Source organism: Suncus etruscus, chromosome 1 (assembly GCF_024139225.1).
Source record: "Suncus etruscus isolate mSunEtr1 chromosome 1, mSunEtr1.pri.cur, whole genome shotgun sequence".
NCBI classification, from domain to species: Eukaryota; Metazoa; Chordata; class Mammalia; order Eulipotyphla; family Soricidae; genus Suncus; species Suncus etruscus.
This window is the reverse complement of record NC_064848.1, coordinates 28,972,011-28,990,745: the sequence shown is the minus strand read 5'-3', so window position 1 is coordinate 28,990,745 and position 18,735 is coordinate 28,972,011. Positions and strand designations below refer to the sequence as shown.

The following is an 18,735-nucleotide window of genomic DNA, read 5'->3' as shown; positions in this document are numbered from 1 at the left end:
AAAACAGAGATAAGCAGACAGGAGTATATTAAGTGGAGAAGCTTATGCACCTCAAAGGAAATAGTGCCTAGGATACAAAAGCCACCCACAGACTGTGAGAAACTATTCACCTAGTATCCATCAGAGAAGGGACTAATATATAAGATATACAAGTTACTGACAGAACTTAACAAAAAAATCCCATCTAACCCCATTAAAAAATGGGGAGAAGAACTGAACAGGTATTTCTCAATGAAGAAATACAGATGGCCAAAAGGCACATGAAAAAAATGCTTCTCGTCACTAATTATCAGGGAGATGCAAATCAAAACAACAGTGAGGTACCATTTCATGCCACAGAGGCTTGCACACATCTCAAAGATCAAGAACAATAAGTGCTGGTGGGGATGAGGGAGAAAGGAATTCTTATTCACTGCTGGTGGCAATGCTGCCTAGTCGAGTTCTTATGGAAAACAATATGAAGATTTCTCAAAAAACTGGAAATTGAGCTCCCATATGATCCAACTATACCACTTCTAGGGATATACCCTAGGAACACAAAAACAAAATTCAAAAATTTCTTCCTTACACCTATATTCATTGCAGCACTATTTACAATAGCTAGACTCGGAACAACCAAGATGCCAACCAGATGAATAGCTAAAGAAACGATGGTACATATACACAATGGAATCTTATGCAGCTGTCAGGAGAGATGAAGTCATGAAATTTTCCTATACATGGATAGACATGGAAACTATTATGCTGAGTGAAATAAGTCAGAGAGAGAGAGAGACAGAATACTCTCATTTATCTATGAATTTTAAGAAAAATAAAAGACATTAATGTAATAATTCCTGGAGTTAAGGGCCGAATAACTGGCTCACAATATGAACCTCACCTCAAGGAGGGGTGAGTGCACTTAGAACACTAACAACTACCATGACAATGTTAATGAGTGAGAGAAGTATAATACCTATGTCAATAACAGTCAGAGGGTGTGGGTGGAAGGATATGGGGTGAATTGGTGGTGACAGTGTTGCACTGGTGAAGGGAGGTGGTCTTTTTGTGACTAAAAGCCAACTACAATAATGTTTTTAATCACGATGTTTAAATAAAAATATATATATACATATATATACATATATATATAAAATATTTAATTCTCTTGCTCAGTTTAGAAGCAGGTTCATATAAGAAAGAGAATATATGTGTATATATATATATAATTACTTATATATCATAAGGAAGTGACATTGCTCAGTGAATTTATGTAATATATACCCTCTTTCATATTCTTAACTCTGCCTTATTAAGACTCAGCAACTAAGTAGTCAATACCAGAATTATTGATATACTTAATTTAACACATATGTATCTAAGTCAGGGGTCTCAAACTCGTGTTCCCCGGGCTGTTTGCAGCCCTCCATACAACATTTTGTGGCCCACAGCCGGCCTTCAAATATCGCAGTATTTGCGACTATTCGCTTACAAATCACATTAGTAAGAAAAAATCGCATTAAAATTCGCATATCCCGAGCAGTTCCATTCGGGGTATGCAAATGTTTAATGTGATTTTTTGCAATTCTTTCTTACTGATGCAATTTTTATTGCGAATATTTTGCGCCTAGTGCAGATGTCATTTCCGCTGCTCCTGCCTGCTGTCCCTTGCATTATCTGAGGCCTAAGGGAGAGAAGGGAGAGATGTTTATTACACAATTAGATTTTGTCATACCTTCATCATGACTTCATCAAAGCCTGCAGTGAAGAGAAAGATTGATGACGAGCACAGACAATTTCAGGAAAAGTGGGAGATGCAGTATTTCTTTTTTTAGCACAGGGGCATGCCCACATATCTTATTTGCTCAGAGAAAGTTGCAGTGCACAAGGAATACAACTTGAAACGCCATTATTCAACTAAACATGCTGAGGAATGTGCAAAATATCAAGGAAATGAGAGAGCCAAGCGGGTTGCCAGTCTTAAAGCATGTCTAATGAGGAAACAAGATTTCTTCAAGAAACAACCAAAGAGAATGTTGCATCAGTCGAAGCTAATTACATGGTTAGTGAGATGATTGCTAAGGCAGGGAAACCATTCACAGAACGAGAGTTTGTAAAAAAAAAAATGCATGTTACAGGCTGCAAGTATTATCTGTCTGGAAAAGAAAGGTCAGTTTAGCAAAATCAGCCTTTTTGCCAACACTGTGGCAGAGTGCATTTCTGACATGTCAAGTGACATTTATCATCAACTGTGTGAGAAAGCCAAATGTTTTGATGCATATTCAGTTGCTCTTGACAAGGGCACAGATATAACAGACACTGTGCAGCTCACAATTTATGTCCATGGTGTTGATTGCAATTTTGAATTGAAAGAGGAGCTGCTCACAATAATTCCAATGCATGGCCAGACCACTGCTAATGAGATATTTAGGCATCTGTGTGATGCCATTGAGAATGTAGGCTTGCCATGGAAGAGGTTTGTTGGAATAACTGATAGAGTGCCATCGATGACAGGGAGGAAAAATGGACTGGTGGCACTTATTCAAAAAAATTTGAAGAAGAGGGTGTAGAGAAGGTCATTGCTCTTCACTGCTTATCCATCAGCAGGCCCTGCCTGCCGTTTGACAATGTGATGTCTGTTGTTGTGAAATGCATCAACCAAATCAGATCCAGGGCTTAAAGCACAGGAGGTTCCATGCTTTTTTAGAGGAAATGGAGTCAGAATTTGGAGATGTGCTCTATTTCACCGAGGTACATTGGCTCAGCAGGGGAAATGTCCTGAAAAGATTTTTTGAGTTGGGTGAAGTGAAAGCCTTCATGGAGAAGAATGGAAATGCTGTTTCTGAGCTGAGTGATCTCAAATGGCTCATGGACTTAGCTTTTCTTGTTGACATCACACATAAGCTGAATGGACTAAACAAGATGTTACAAGGCCCAGGGCAGCTTATCAGTGCTGCCTATGACAACGTGAGTGCATTCTCCACAAAACTTGTGTTATGGAAATCGCAGCTCTCTCAGACAAACCTTTGCCATTTCCCAGCATGCAAGAAATTTGTGGATGCAGGCATACGATTCAGTGGTGAGAAATATGTAGATGCTATTTTTAAGCTAGAGAAGGAATTTGATCACAGATTTGCAGACTTCAAAAAGCACAGAGCCACTTTCCAAATTTTTGTGGACCCCTTTTCCTTTGATGTGCAAGATGCCACTCCTGTGCTTCAAATGGAGCTCATTGACCTGCAGTGCAACTCTGATCTCAAAGCCAAGTTCAGGGAGATTAGTGGAAAAGCAGACATGCATGGGCAATTTTTGAGAGAATTGCCCCCCAGCTTCCCTGATCTTTCCCAAATGTTCAAGCACACCATGTGCCTGCTTTTTGGGGAGCACATATTTGTGTGAAAAGTTATTCTCCTCATTGAACTTCAATAAGCCAAAGTACAGGTCTAGACTTAATGATGATCATCTTCAAGCCATACTGAGGGTCTCAACTGCTTTCTCTCTAAAGCCAAATGTTGTTCAGATTTGTGAGAAGAAGCGTTATCAAGTTTCTGGCAGCAAGGAATAGGCAAAAGATGCCATGTTCAGAAGAACTAACTTCATTATCTCTTCACTCAATGTTCTATTCATGTTCAGAAGAAATAATTGAAACTGTTAATAATGACATTGAGGACTTTTTTTTTGTGAAATCCCTTATGCGGCCCTGCCTCACCCCGACTTTGCCTCCCCCGGCCCCCAGGAAAATTGAGTTTGAGACCTCTGATCTAAGTTAAAGAAATAAACATAATTTGAAGTAAAGTATTATTATGTATGCCTAGAACATTGTGAGCTATTTTATCTTTAATCAAAATGTCATGGATCACAGTATATATTAACAGTATGATGAAATGTCTTATAAATGAAAATATAACTTGCTGGGACCAGAGTGATAGCACAAAGGTAAGGCGATTGCCTTGCATGGTGCAAACCTAGGAGTTCGATCCCTGCCATCCCATATAATCCCCCGAACTTTCCAGGAACAGTTTTTGAGCACAGATCCAGGAATAATTCCTGACCTCCACTTGGTGTAACCCCAAAACAAAAACCAAATAAACAAAAAACCTGAAAATATAACTTGCAACCATGTTAATTGAATGTCAGTGTGTAAAAAAGAGATTTAGGTGATAATGGATTTTTTTTTCTCTTTAATTACAGCAAATTCAGTAAAACTAGAAATGCAGAGTGATGAAGAGTGTGACAGGAAACCCCTGAGCCATGAGGACGAGATCAGGGGCCATGATGAGGGGAGCAGCCTAGAAGAACCTCTAATTGAGAGCAGCGAGGTGGCTGACAACAGGAAAGTCCAGGAGCTTCAAGGCGAGGGAGGAATCCGGCTTCCGAATGGTAAACTGAAATGTGACGTCTGTGGCATGGTTTGCATTGGGCCCAATGTGCTAATGGTACATAAAAGGAGTCACACTGGTAAGCAGCTGAAAGAATAACCTGATGACTGCCTGTGACATCTGATGTTGATATTACCTGACATCTATTCTCTTTCCTTTTTATTCAGGGGTGGCAATGGTGAAACTCCCTTTTTCAGAATTCTGCTAGTATTTGGAATGCTGAAAAGCAGAGAGTAGCCTGGGTCTTGACTTCCTGCCTTCAAATCTGAATAGCATATCAGAAAAGAAGTTTGGGATTCAGTTTCCACAGTTCTTAATATAGCAATAATATGATAAGGGTTCAAAAGGTAGAGGAGAATTTCACTGTGTAACTCAATCTTTTTGTATTTCTATACATATTTTAACATACCCATGGGCAGGTAATCTAGTTTACTAGCTAAGAGCTTATATAATAAAATGGTCCTCATGCATTTATATAGAGGTAGATCATTTTAACCTTATCTGGTTAAATTCATGGAATGCAATTTCCAATCAATCTGTTCCGACTTTGGATCTCTATAATAAGATACTATTACTAGTCCAAGAGATTTGCCATCTTACAGTAATTTTTTTTATTATAACTCCTGCAAGGAGACTTGTGAGATGGAATATAATAAAAGGTGGTGGATCTGTCAATAGGATTATGTAACTATGGAACAGGGTGAAGACAGAGACCTTAGATTGATTTAATACATACTTTAAGATATATAAGTAATGTGAAATGCCAGTCCAGTGAGGAGAAGGGCCTTATTTATTTTTGGTGTTTGGAGGCCACACCTGTTGATACTCAGGGGTTACTCCTGGCTATATGCTCAGAATTCTCTTTTGGCTTAGGGGACCAAATGGGATACCAGAGGATCGAACATTGATGTCCTAGGCAAGTACTTGCCTAGCTTGCTTACCTCTAGCACCACCGCTCCAGTCCCCTTATTTAAAACCTTTCAAATCCTCCAGCAAAATTAACAAAATTTATAACTGAGATGAGAGTGTGGTAAGATAAGTAGATCATTGACTTTCATAGTTTATATGAAAATTTATTTAAAAGTATAGATAGCTTGAACTGTATACTTTAATTTAATTAGTATTCTCAGTTAAAATCATCAGCTTTAGAACTTTTTTAATCACACAATAAGCAGTTAAATGTCTCTTATTTTGGATTTGCTTTTAAAATAGTTTTGTGTTTTAAAATATTGTATTTACCAATGTAGTGTCTTTAAATAATTAAAATTATTTCATTGGAAGTTAAAATCAAGATTTCATTCATATCTGATAGTAAAATAAAAAAGAGGGGTGAAGTTATAGTACAGCAGGAGCAGTTTCCTAGTATGAAGCTGGTCCAGCTTTCATCCATGCATCCTCTATGCTCCCCTTAGCCTGCCAATAGTAATCCCTGAGCCCAAACCCTGGAGTAAGCCTTGAGCACATCCCCTCCAAACCCCACAAAATCAAGAAAATCAAAGGCAAAGACGACAATTACTTTTTCTAGTATTTTTCCAGTCTTATGGAGCATTTTACACTTTTAGTTTCTAAAGGAGAGTTACAAAGTTACAGTGTATTTTTATAACAGAATTACTATAAATAGAAATATAGCATATTTTGATATATTTTATGATATATATTTATGATAACATATTTTGATATGTAACTTGCCCCTTTTAACTGGATAAAGTAGCAAAATTAGTCTAATGACTTTTAGTTGAATTTAACTGTTATAACTGTTATACTGTTTATCTTCAGGCAGAAACATAAACTGAAGACAGGTTTCATAAAAGTTCTAAAAAGTCTTCCTAATTTAAGGGAGTTCTAAGAATATATCTAGAGTTCACGTGACATTTTCTTCTATAGTAGACTGAATTATTTTGATTTTAATGATCTAATTGATATATTAAGTATATCTAGTTACAACAAAATATAATTAATCCATGAATTCCAGTTAATTATATAACAGTGGAATTAATTTGATTGTTAAAATAAAGGAAAATGATCATCACTCTCGGCCTTTTGGCTAAGGTCAAGAGTAAAATAAAAGAAAATGAACTGACATTTAAGACTTTTGTTAACTGATGGATTTTTAATTATTATAACATTATAAAATTATATTTTCTTCATTCTTTTTTTATTTTTGGGGGCCACACCTGGTGATGCTCAAGGGTTATTCCTGGCTATGCGTTCAGAAATCACTCCTGGCTCGGGGCATCATATGGGATGCTGGGGATCAAACCAAGGTCTGTCCTGGGTCAGCGGTGTGCAAGGCAAACTCCCTACAGTTGCTCCATCGCTATGGCCCCTATTTTCTTCATTCTTGAATGATTTTTGTTAATATACTCAAAGTACTAGAGGACCTTGATATATCTACCATACATTGTTGACTTTGAATTTCTGCTATTTCTTTAAATTAATTAATTATATTTCTTTCTAATAACCCAAATTCTATCTGGATAGATCATTATGTATTCAACTTCATTTTAGTACTATATTAGAATACAAATTGTATTTGTATTACTTAAATGAGAGAAACAAACCAAGTTAGAGCCTCTCATTTACCACATGCTTACTCCTTAAAGACATGACCTACTGTCTTTATTTTAAAACTTCCCCTTCTCAAATGTATATAGTCATCATATAAATTATCATTTAAATACTTATGAAGCTTCTGAAAGACATGTTTCTGAGTATTTACTCGTGGAGTATATTAAAAGAGATGCTGCACAACAAAAAATTAATTGAAATGACATGACTTTTTTTGTGGTCATTATTGAAATGATAGTGGTCAACTTGAAGTTCATTCCCTCTGTGACCACTAAACCAGAACAAGAACATAAAAGACAATTTGGTGCATTTTCCCAAACATGCAGGAAGTTTATGTCTTCCCCTCTTTCCAATGAGTAGAGATAGAAGTGCAGCAAGTGATTCATGTCCATCAAATGGATAATGGAGTTAGCTTGTGTGAGCTAATGCCACCAAATTGGCAAAGTATTCCATTTTACAATATGAAATCTGCAATGGATATTATCCAAGTTTATTAGGAGTAGGTAAATTCACTCAAGGTTGTTTTCTTCACTAAAACTGGACAGAGAGTGCAAAAATGATACTTTAACATAAATCAATATCTTTCCAAGTAAGAAAAGAAATGAATATTAATAAGGAAGAAACATTTGAGAATATTGAGAAAAAAAGTGATCTAAAAACACTTTTAAAAATGATATAGAGTATTAGTTCTAATTAATTTTTATTTGCCTTGCTTAATCTACTAATGTACAATCCCAGTACCTTTTTTAAAGTTTGGTGTTACATCTTTGGTAGGTAATCAGGTAATACCCAGATTGATTGATACCCCAGGCACTCTTCATTTGGAATACTGAGCAAAAAGAATAGGAGTAAGGAATCAATTCATGTATAAGCATGGATTGATGTAAAAATGATATAGAATACCTTTACTTTTCCCATCTTTAGGTAGAATAGTTTCACCTTTTAAACTTGTATTTTTGCATTCAATATTCTACGGAGCAGTTTTATGGAGTCATTGTCTTGTTCATATCCTCTCTACAGTTATCTTGGACTTTTCATATTTGATGGCTCCTCTATCTAACACAGGGGCACATTTAGCCTTTTATTTAACAAAGCAAATGGATGCATAGATACTTGGTTTAAATTGACTATTTAACCATAGATCAAAAAATTGTTTTATAAATTACATAAAATCTTGACATGCAGTTTATTAGATGAGATTCATATGTAACTTAATTGAGTGAATAACCCAAATTATTCTCAACAAAATTAGTAGAGAAAAAACATTAAAAAGTAATAAAACATAGCATGAATACATCTTAATTGCTGTCCTGTATTGACTTGTAGTTACCCTTGCTAGGATAATTATAACTGATATAATAAGCTAATTGTTTTAAAAAACTATATTATTTTGTCAAGGTCATTAACATAATTAATATATTTGTGAGATTTCCCTGAATGTTACCTGTATTTAAACCTTATTTAAATGAACATGATTAACTTTTTGTCCCAGATGAGGTCTATGTGAAGTCAAAAAAGATCAGTGAATTACATATATTAATGAAAAGTAAAATTATTTTTAAAAGTTATTGAGTTGTGTTGTTTCAAGTTACATAAAAATATGGAGATAATTTAGCTTTTCTCTTAATTATCATATTATTTTAAACATATAACTATAATCCCCAGGCCAAAAAATAATCTCTCATTTGACAAAGTTATTGCTTCCATGTTGCAAAATGACTTTTTAGAAACTCAGTTTGCTTAGTCATTTCATTTTTTATTCATTTTTTAAATATATTTGTTTATGACACCTACATTATTGTTTCTGAAATGTAATAAAGAATGCTTTAAAATAGCTTGTAAAATTAAACTCAGTTTATCCTTTTGTCCAACAAGCATGTTATTTGATGATTTTTATTGTAATTACAACTGAATTCATGTGTAACACATCCAGAAAGCCCAGTGGTTTACTAAACTAATTCATTATATATAAACAAAAAAAAATTCTGCATACTTGATACATAGAAAAAGAAAGCCGAAAGCCATATTAAATAACATTAAAGCAAAATAAAAACATATAAATTATGTATTTGTAAAATATATCATTATTTCCCAGACTATAATTTGGTTAAAATTGAAGTGTGTTATGACTACTTTTTTCATTTTATTAAAATGGGGCCATTGGAGGTTGGAGAGAGTGTGAATAGGTAAACTGGGTGCATTGTATGCATCCAGCCTAGATTACATTCTTGGTATTGTAGATAGTCCCATGATCACCACCAGAAGTGATCCCTGAGCACAGAACCAAGAGTAAATTCTGACCACTTCTTGGTATGGCCTAAAGAAATAAAAAACTAACAACAAAAAGAAAATGAAAAGAAATTAGAAGTATTACAGCTCTGCTTTATCATACCTTTATTTACTTCCTATCGTATATAACTTTGAGATACACTATGACTTTAAGATACGCTTAGCAACACAGAAATTTTGGGGGGGGGAGTTGGTTTTTGGTTTTAGGGCCACATCCGGTGATGCTCAGGGGTTACTCCTGGCTCTGTGCTCAGAAATTGCTCCTGGCTTGGGGAACCATATGGGACACTAGGAGATCGATCCATTGTCCATCCCAGGTCAGCCCCATGCAAGGCCAATGCCCTACTGCTGTGCCACCCCTTCAGCCCCACAGAAATATTTCTTAATATGCCTAGTACCTTTCACATTTTCCTCTCTTTAGCATGATCATATGAACTTGTATGAATTCATGAATTTGAGATACACTATTACTTTGAGTTACACTTAGCAACACAGAAATATTTCTTGATATGCCTAGGACTTTGTCCTTTTTCCTCATTAAAATAATAATATTAATTCAGAAATTCTATATTTTTTAATATTTTGTTCTTTTCTTTTTTTGGTTTGGGTTCCACACCCAGCAGCACTCAGGAGTTACTCCTGGTTTTGGATGTAGACATTCTTCCTGGTAGGCTAATGGGACCATAAAGGATGCCAGGGATTGAACCTGGGTCAGCTGTATGTAAATTATGTTATCACTCTAGCCCATTATTTTTTTTTGTATTATTTGGGGCCACATACTCAGTTCTTATGCTCTTACTCCTGTCTCTGCACTCAGAAAGTACTCCTAATGGTGCTTGGGATACCAAATAGGATGTCTAGTAACAAATGTAGGTTGGCCACATGTACCCATTCTATAGCACCAGAATTTTTTTTATTAAAGATGATAAAATTATTTTGTCAATAAAAATTTTAGTTGACTTGCCATTCTTCTCATAAAACTCAATTACATATAACTGAAAAATCTACTGTTGCTATTTCTTCTTTATAAGAATTAGCAATTTAAAAAATTTAGTGTGCTAAATTTTAAGATTTTAAATACTTAAAATTAAAGATTTAGAAGAGTTAGATAAATTCTTTTTTTGTTTTTTATTTTTGGCCACATCCGGTGATGCTTAGAGGTTACTCCTGGCGATGCATTCAGAAATTGCTCCTGGCTTGGGGTAACAATATGGGATCCCGGGGGATTGAATCACAGTTCATCCTAGGATGCATGCAAGGCAAATGCCTTACCAGTGCACAACCTCTCCGACCCCGAGAGTTAAATTCTAAAATAACATGATCTGGATATTTTTCAAAGGCAAACATGATTTTATGTTTTTGTTTGGCATACCAACTTAATTTACTTTTAAGTTGTTGCACTATAATTTATTACTTGCTTAGTAAAACACAATGGTATTTGAAAATACAATATTTGGAATGAAAGGTGTTTTTATGTTTCCTATTATTCATCTAAAATGTTAACCTCATGTTTCTTTCCTCTTAATATTAAATTTCTGTCAAAAATAAATTGTAGAAAATCCTTATTTTAAAAGTTATATAGACCACTGCTCAGTTTGAAATAGGTGGGGACTTTAAAGCACTAGTTGTCTGTATAAAATTAGAGAACTTATCAGACTGTGATAATTTTATACTTAGATTATTCTGTAAAACTTCATATAACATGCATCAAAACAAGTTCCATGAAACAAAATTTCAGTTGATTTTAGTATTAATATTTTTCCAGTTAATATATCAGAAAGAGTTTTTTAGATAAATTTAGATCCTAAGATTTCAAAATTGATTAGGGCAATAAAAAAAGTTTCACATTACTTATACACACAAACAGACTCACATAAATACATACCCATCCACATAGGTATGTTTCAGACACTTTCATGTATCTCATTAATTTGTCTTATGAACAAATTTGATATGCATCTGGGGCACAGGGGTTATGGCATTTGTCTTGTACAATGCCTACCCAGGGCCAGGTTCAATCCCCAACATCTTCTGTGGTCCACTGAGTTTGCCAGGAATGATTTCTCAGTTCAGAGCCTGGAGTAAACCCTGAGCACCACGGGTGTGGCTCAAATACAATACAAACAAAAATAATTTGATATGCATATGATTTATCAACTTTTAAATTTCTTTAAAATGTTGATAAATTTCTATAAATATGTTGACAAAGTTTGCAAAGTTAGCTGCTAGAAAGTAAACAAGAGGATTGTCTTTTTCATCCCTTACACTTATCTTTAATAAAACAAACCTCTGTGTTCTATTAATGACAAATTAGTTATGATTCACTGTTGGCTATTACTATGAATCCTTTACATATTTGAAACATTATAATTCAGTATAAATATTTTAGTTATTAAAATTAGAGCTGTTTTCTAACTCCAAATACAAAGATGGCTCAGTTTAAGCAAAAGATATTTTGTTAATTTTATTTTTTCTAAATTTTGAGCTTTAAGATAACATGTTTGAATCATTTATTTTTAGTTGTCTATCTCAACAGATAAACTTATTGTAATATTATTTTTCTGTTGTTTTATAATCTTATCAAATTGATCCACCTTGCCAATTTTACTGCCTCATTAACTGTTTTTGATCTTTTATGACATTGCTGATAGATAAGCCAAGACAGTGGACTGAACCCATAATTTTGGCTTAAATATTGAATGGCAGTATTATTAATAGGAGGAAAGAAAGATATCAAACATTAATTCTTTCAAAAGATAATATATAGGAAATGTCTGGAAAGAATTTTATTTGGATTATCCATGATGTAATAGAAAAAATTTTCAAAGGTTTTAGTATCAGTGAGAAGTGTAAGTGGAATACCTGAACTCTATTTCTTGGTTTTTGTGGTGATAACTTATATAACCTACTCTCATTCTTGAATTTGTTTGACCTCCTGATAAATTATCAGCTAAATGAGAGAATTAGACTAAAGACCTCTTTTCATTTCAAAGTTTATATTTTTTAACGTAATATCAGGGTACAATAAAGAGTTCAAGACTTTAGAGTTCAATTGACCAAGATTAAAACTATCAGCTAGTGTACTCATTACTTATAAACTATAGTCAGGTACTTAAGTACTTAAGTACTTCATTTTCAATTTTTTCTAAATTAGCAAACTAAAACTGTTATACCAAATTAGTAATGACATTATAAGAGATATATGAAAGTAAAGTCAGCAATAACACAACTATATATACAACCCAAAGGAAAGACAATGGCATTTTTATAATTATTTGAGTCAGTGACAGAAATCCTATAGCATTTATGTGATAGAGGGAGAATGGTGCTTAAACCTGTTAAGTATTACAAAATAAATTTAATTTTTGAAATACTTATAAAGGAATGATGCTTCCCAGCCCAGAGACAAGCTTTAGTTAATAGTATATAGCATATTTATCACTAGCACATAACTCGATATGTTCTACCTCTTTCTGTAGGTGAGCGGCCTTTCCACTGTAATCAGTGTGGAGCTTCTTTTACTCAGAAGGGCAACCTTCTGAGACACATAAAGTTACACTCTGGAGAGAAGCCGTTCAAATGTCCTTTCTGTAGCTATGCCTGTAGAAGAAGGGACGCCCTCACAGGACACCTCAGGACCCATTCTGGTAAGTGTCCCCAATACTCCAAAGATGATGAAAGTGTGAGAATCTCAATCAACTGTGATAGAATAATCAAAGTAACTTACAGTTTTAGTATGTTTCTAGGAAGGAGCTAGACAATATTTTTATTTGTGTGTGTTGAACAACTGATAAATCTTGCAGGATGCATATGGTCCTTCTGTTCTAGACTTAAACACTTGGCAAAAAGCCTGTCAGCTAAAGAATCTTGTTTTTAAATCCTTTATAGTTATAAAAACAGTTGTTATGGAACTGTTTTATAAATGTTTTACTAGTATAATAATTATTAATTAGAAATAATTGAAAATATAGTAAAATATCACAATGATGTTTAACTTTTAATACATAAAAACTGATATTTTTATTGACATGGTACCAAGAATGGGACTTCAATGGAAAGTCACCTTCTATTTTTAAGCTGAAATACTTATCATAAACATGGCTATCAGAATAATTTATATTCACTTTGTTTCTATAAAACTGAAACTATATTTATTGAGTAGTCCCTGTAATGCAATCTCCTTCTAAATAATGTTAAAAATCTAAGTTTTTAATTGTAGGATATATCATATAAAAGTGAAAGAATGTTTAGAAATCTTAATGATTTTATATTATGGAAATTAATATATAAATATTTTCTATACCTTTTCTGTTCATAATGGAACATTAAAATTTAATTTTATAATAAAAATGTGATGGAATTAGATTGTCATCATCATTGACATAGTATAATAATAGAGTTTGTAAGGTAATGCTTGTATTATCTTTCTCTACATTCTTCCTGTTAATCCTTAGAATGTATTTGATCTTGTGTAACTTAAATATAAAATATATAAGGCTAATTTAGACATATTTTACATTTCTGTGCAGTTACATAAAAGTTAACTCAACTAAAACATTAACATAAGATATCTAAGTTTATATTAAGTATACATATATCAGTATATATTTTATGCAAAGTAATTAATTTATTTTCAAATATGCCATTCTATATTCCTTGTTGAAAATTTGCTGTGAAAACTATTATCTTCAAGTTATTTTTAATTTTAAAAGGTGTTCTTTTTAAAAAGTTATTAAGACATGAGGTATTTTCAGCTAGCTTTGTTAAAGGAATATTGAGTTGAATAAAGATTCTATAATGCAGTATTCTCTTGAACATATCTTTTATATGATCTTGAGGCAAATATATCTTTTATTTTTTTTTTTTTTGATTTTTGGGCCACACCTGTTGACGCTCAGGCATTATTCCTGGCTATGTGTTCAGATTCGCTCCTGGCTTGGGAGACCATTTAGGATGCCTGGGATTGAACCAAGTCTGTCTTGTGTCAGTCACATGCAAGGCAAACACCCTACCTCTCTGGCCCCAAATTTATCTTTAAATATATTATATTTTATTCTTTACAAAATGTGGTTGCTTTCGATATCATAAGTAGTACACATTAGTTTTTATATACTTTTTATAAATTGCTCATAGAAAGTTTAGGGTTTGGTGATACTCTGGAATTCATTTGCAAATTTCTGTTTCATAAGTTTTTTTTCATCTTTTTAACTGATAAGTTATTATGGTCATGTCTAAGGTATCAAAGTCTTTAGATTTTTTTTTAGTTAGTTTGAACTAGGGAGCTACTGTCACGCTTTAAAAGGCATATAGAGCCTGGACCTTTTAAAGCCCCTCAGTGTTGAATTATGAGGAGTGCAAAAGGTTTTCCCAAAAGTAGTTCTCCCATGAATTTGGCCAAGTCAGGTATGTACTATCATTTTTATGGTTCTGTATGACTATATAAGTTATTTATATAAGATAAAACTGTTCCTTGAATCTATATTTGTAAATAAATATAGTGTTACTTTGAGATGCAAAGAAAAGTAAGATAGATGTGGCCCCTATAATTATACCAATTAACATGGTAAGTCATACATTTCACATGTGTTTAAAAAAGCATTCCAAAATTGGCTAATCATATATTGCTTAAGGAAAGAGAATAGGGAGAGGAAAAAGGGAAGAGAGCAATGGCACATCAAAGGGATGATAAGACAGTCATTTTATTTTATTTTAGTTGGAATTTAAAATACTAGCCATTTGCTAAGTTTCTTCATAAAAATATAAAATAAGGTATAGCCCTTAAGGGTTATTCTTCCCTAATTTGTCAGATAGCTTAAATTGACTATTAGTCTTCTTCATTTGCTACAAGCTTCATTTACCCTGTTACTCCCACCCAATTTTTGGATCCTGTATTAGAATAAGACCATAATTCCTAAAACTTCTGATAAATTTTTTAGATTACTGCATTAAAAATTTTTGCTTTGGATATTAGCCCCTTATCTGATAGCTATTGGGTGAATAGTTTCTCCCACTCAGTGGTGGCACTTGTATCCTGGGCACTATTTCCTTTGAGGTGCAGAAGCTTCTCAGCTTAATATATTCCCATCTGAATATCCAAAATATACAAGGCACTGATGGAACTTTACAAGAAAAACCATCTAATCCGATCAAAAATGGGGAGTAGAAATGAACAGACACTATCTCAAACAAGAAATACAAATGCCCAAAAGACACATGAAAAAATGCTCACATCACTAATCATCAGGGAGATGCAAATCAAAACAACTGTGAGGTACCATCTCACACCACAGAGATTGGCACACATCACAAAGAATGAGAACAAGCAGTGTTGGCGGGGATGTGGAGAAAGGAACTCTTATCCACTGCTGGTGGGAATGCCATCTTGTCCAACCGCTATTGAAAGCAATATGGAGATTTCTCCAAGAACTGGAAATTGAGCTTCCATATGATCCAACTATACCACTCCTAGGGATAGACCCTAGGAACACAAAAACACAATACAAAAATCCCTTCCTCACACTTATATTCATTGCAGCAATATTTACAATAGCCAGACTCTGAAAACAACCAAGATGCCCTTCAACAGATGAATGGCTAAAGAAACTGTGGTAATATACACAATAGAATATTATTCAGGTGTTAGGAGAGATGAAGTCATGAAATTTTCCTAAAATGGATGTACATAGAATCTCTATTGCTGAGTGAAATAAGTCAGAGAGACAGATATAGATGCAGAATATTCTCACTCATCTATGGGTTTTCAGAAAATAAAAGACATTTTTGTAATAATTCACAGATACAAAAGAGAGGATAGCTGGAAGATCCAGCTCATGACATGAACTCACTACAAAGAGCAATGAGTGCAGTTAGAGAAATTGAGAACTATCATAACAATGTGAATGAATGAGGGAAGCAGAAAGCCTGTCTAGAGTACAGGCAGGGGTGGGGTGGGGAGGAGTGAGATTTGGAACATTGGTGATGGGAATATTGCACAGGGAGTGTTCTTTACATGACTGAAACCCAACTACAATCATATTTGTAATCAATGTGTTTAATAAAGATATTAATAAAAAATTTATTGAATCCATTGTAATTTACAAAGTCCTTCATAGTTGAATTTCAGATGTACAATGAATCAGGGCCAATTCCACTACCATTGTCAACCTCCTTCCACCAATGTTCCCAGGGAGCATCCTATACCAACACCCTTTTTGGCCCCTGGGCAGCCAGTATAACAGCCCATTTTAAGTTTAGATTGTTATAGTTTGGTTCTCTTGATTTTATTGTTGTTGACTTTTGCTTTGATGTTCTGTTCTTTTTTTATCTCTATCAATCCACATGAGACTAGTTAATCCCTGGTCACCATCCTTTCTTTCCCACATTAATTTTATAGAAAAATGCAGAATGATAAGGCAAAACAATTTATTTTCCAAGGTATGATGAAAAAGGTAGGAGTTCCTATCTAAAAGATAAAAAGTGACAGTTTTTTGCATAGGAGCAAAAAAAGTTGGGGAAAATAGAAAGAAAAAAACTTTTGGCCTAAAAACAGGTGACTGTACCCAAGAAGCATCTTGACATAAGATAAATTTCAGCCGCCAGGTATACTAAATTGTTTAATCCCAAAGCCTTTCTTTATAATCCCATGAAAAGTTCTCCTCAATCACAGTTGTTATAGTCAGGCTTCAGTAATTAGAGCTCTTGTGTTGAAACTCAGGGTGATAACAATTGTCTGCTGGTTTCATCTATCTCACCTTTAGGTGGCAATGAAGGAAAACCCACCCTCAAAACAAGTTTTTGTTGGGTCCAGTTGTCAGGGTGTTGTATGAAACCACCCTGGAGCAATTTGGTGCCAGGGCAGCATTAGGGCCTTCCCCAATAGAAGTTTTATTCCTGGTGCTGATGCAGAAAACCATGCCAGTTCCAAAGATATGATTAAGGTTTGGGGGTGAATGGCCAATGTTGATCAACTAACTCAAGGCACTTTGATAAATGTTCAAGTTGAAAGCCCTCCCCTCCCCACAATAAAAAAAAAAGTAGGAGTCCCTATCCCTATTAGATAATAACTTCTTTCTATATGTAAGATTTCCCCATTTAAATGTACCTATTCAAAAAGAAACAATGCTACAGGATTTAACTAGTACATACCGGGGTAAAAATACAAGCTAAACTATCCCTATAACCTGGTGCTAACATAAACTCAGAACACAAGAGTAACTTATTTACTAAAATTTCCTACTAAGCAAATTCAAAAAAAGGATGGAGAAAACTACATCTACATAAGGAAGTCCACCTAAGGAAATATACAAAGGAAATATGCATATTCACTTAAGTCTTTTGAAATAAGTTGGGAGGGGGGGGGTATAAAACCCAGAGCACAGCTTCAGCCTGCAATGTAATCTTATGGAGTCTGAAAAATGATCAGCAGCAGTCATAGTTCAGGAGATGTCTTAGAGCCAGATCTGGTAGTGAGCAACAATCCATGGCTAAGGGAGGTGGGAGAAAAGAATTCACGAAGCAAATCATCAGCAGTGACAACTTCTTCCCATGCCGAGGTAGGCTAGGCTGTTCTTTTGCTTTGGGAACCAGTTGGCAGCAGTGGGGGGGGGGGGGCTTGTGGGGGTGTGGGGGTGTGGAAGATGTTCTGATTCCTGAGGAATTAAGAACTGAGAGAAAAAAGAAATAGGGAGAAATAACAAAACAGGGGTGAGGGAGTGAAAGGATAGAAAAGGACTTGTATAGTGGGGAGGGAAGGGTTGTATACAACAGGGAGAAAGACTATTATAACATAGACATTATTTATAGTACATATGGACATTAGACAGACATAGAGGTGACCATCACACACACATAGATAGACACTGAGATTGATCCATAGGTTGCAGTTGAAAAACTGACCAGGTAGAATGTATCAGAGAGCTTAAAAAATATAAAGCTGCAGGTCAGGTGGAAAGGTTTTCTAATTTCTAGGAAAATCATAATTGGTGAGTGTAAACTTTGCTGGAAAATGCTTCTTGTGTTAGTTTGTGCTTAGAATATTCTTCGAACAATCAAAATTTTCAAGTCTGGAATACTAAGTAATATGATAATGGGCACTGTAAAAGGAGTTCACACCACAAAATATCGTCTAATGAGTCTTAACCATCCTGGCTTCTACCTTAAAAGCAAAATGAAAACATGGTTATCATGATATAATAGTAAAGTAGCTTGAATGAAAAATAAATTGAAAAAACTACTCAATGAATGAGCACTGTAACAATAGTCTATATAATATGCAGTTGTCTGTTCCAGTAATATCTGTGGACATAAACATTAGATCATATTAGTAGCAACAATAAAATGGAAAATGAATAAATTGGAATATTTGTCAAAACATCATAATTTGCACTGTATTTGGAGTCTAATATATAGCACTGTAATGGAAAATTAGGGCATTATATCCAACCTATATCTCAAAAAACCACTGTAAACAAAAAGATTAAAAGGTTATAGATGTATTAAAATTAAGACACTAAAGTTATCC

The 18,735-nt window shown here is 34.2% G+C and overlaps 1 protein-coding gene across 3 annotated transcripts in view; it reads left to right on the top strand.

The window, feature by feature from the left end:
* IKZF2 (IKAROS family zinc finger 2) overlaps nt 1–18,735 on the top strand; it is a 189,958-nt gene that overhangs the window by 115,273 nt on the left and 55,950 nt on the right. For 2 of the 3 annotated variants that reach the window (XM_049784155.1, XM_049784154.1), the window contains exons 3-4: nt 4,171–4,359; nt 12,695–12,862. In XM_049784155.1, coding sequence (XP_049640112.1) covers nt 4,171–4,359; nt 12,695–12,862 — 357 coding nt within the window. Of the gene's footprint in view, nt 1–4,170; nt 4,438–12,694; nt 12,863–18,735 lie in introns of all 3 variants that reach the window. The other variant, XM_049784153.1, reaches the window with a different exon arrangement.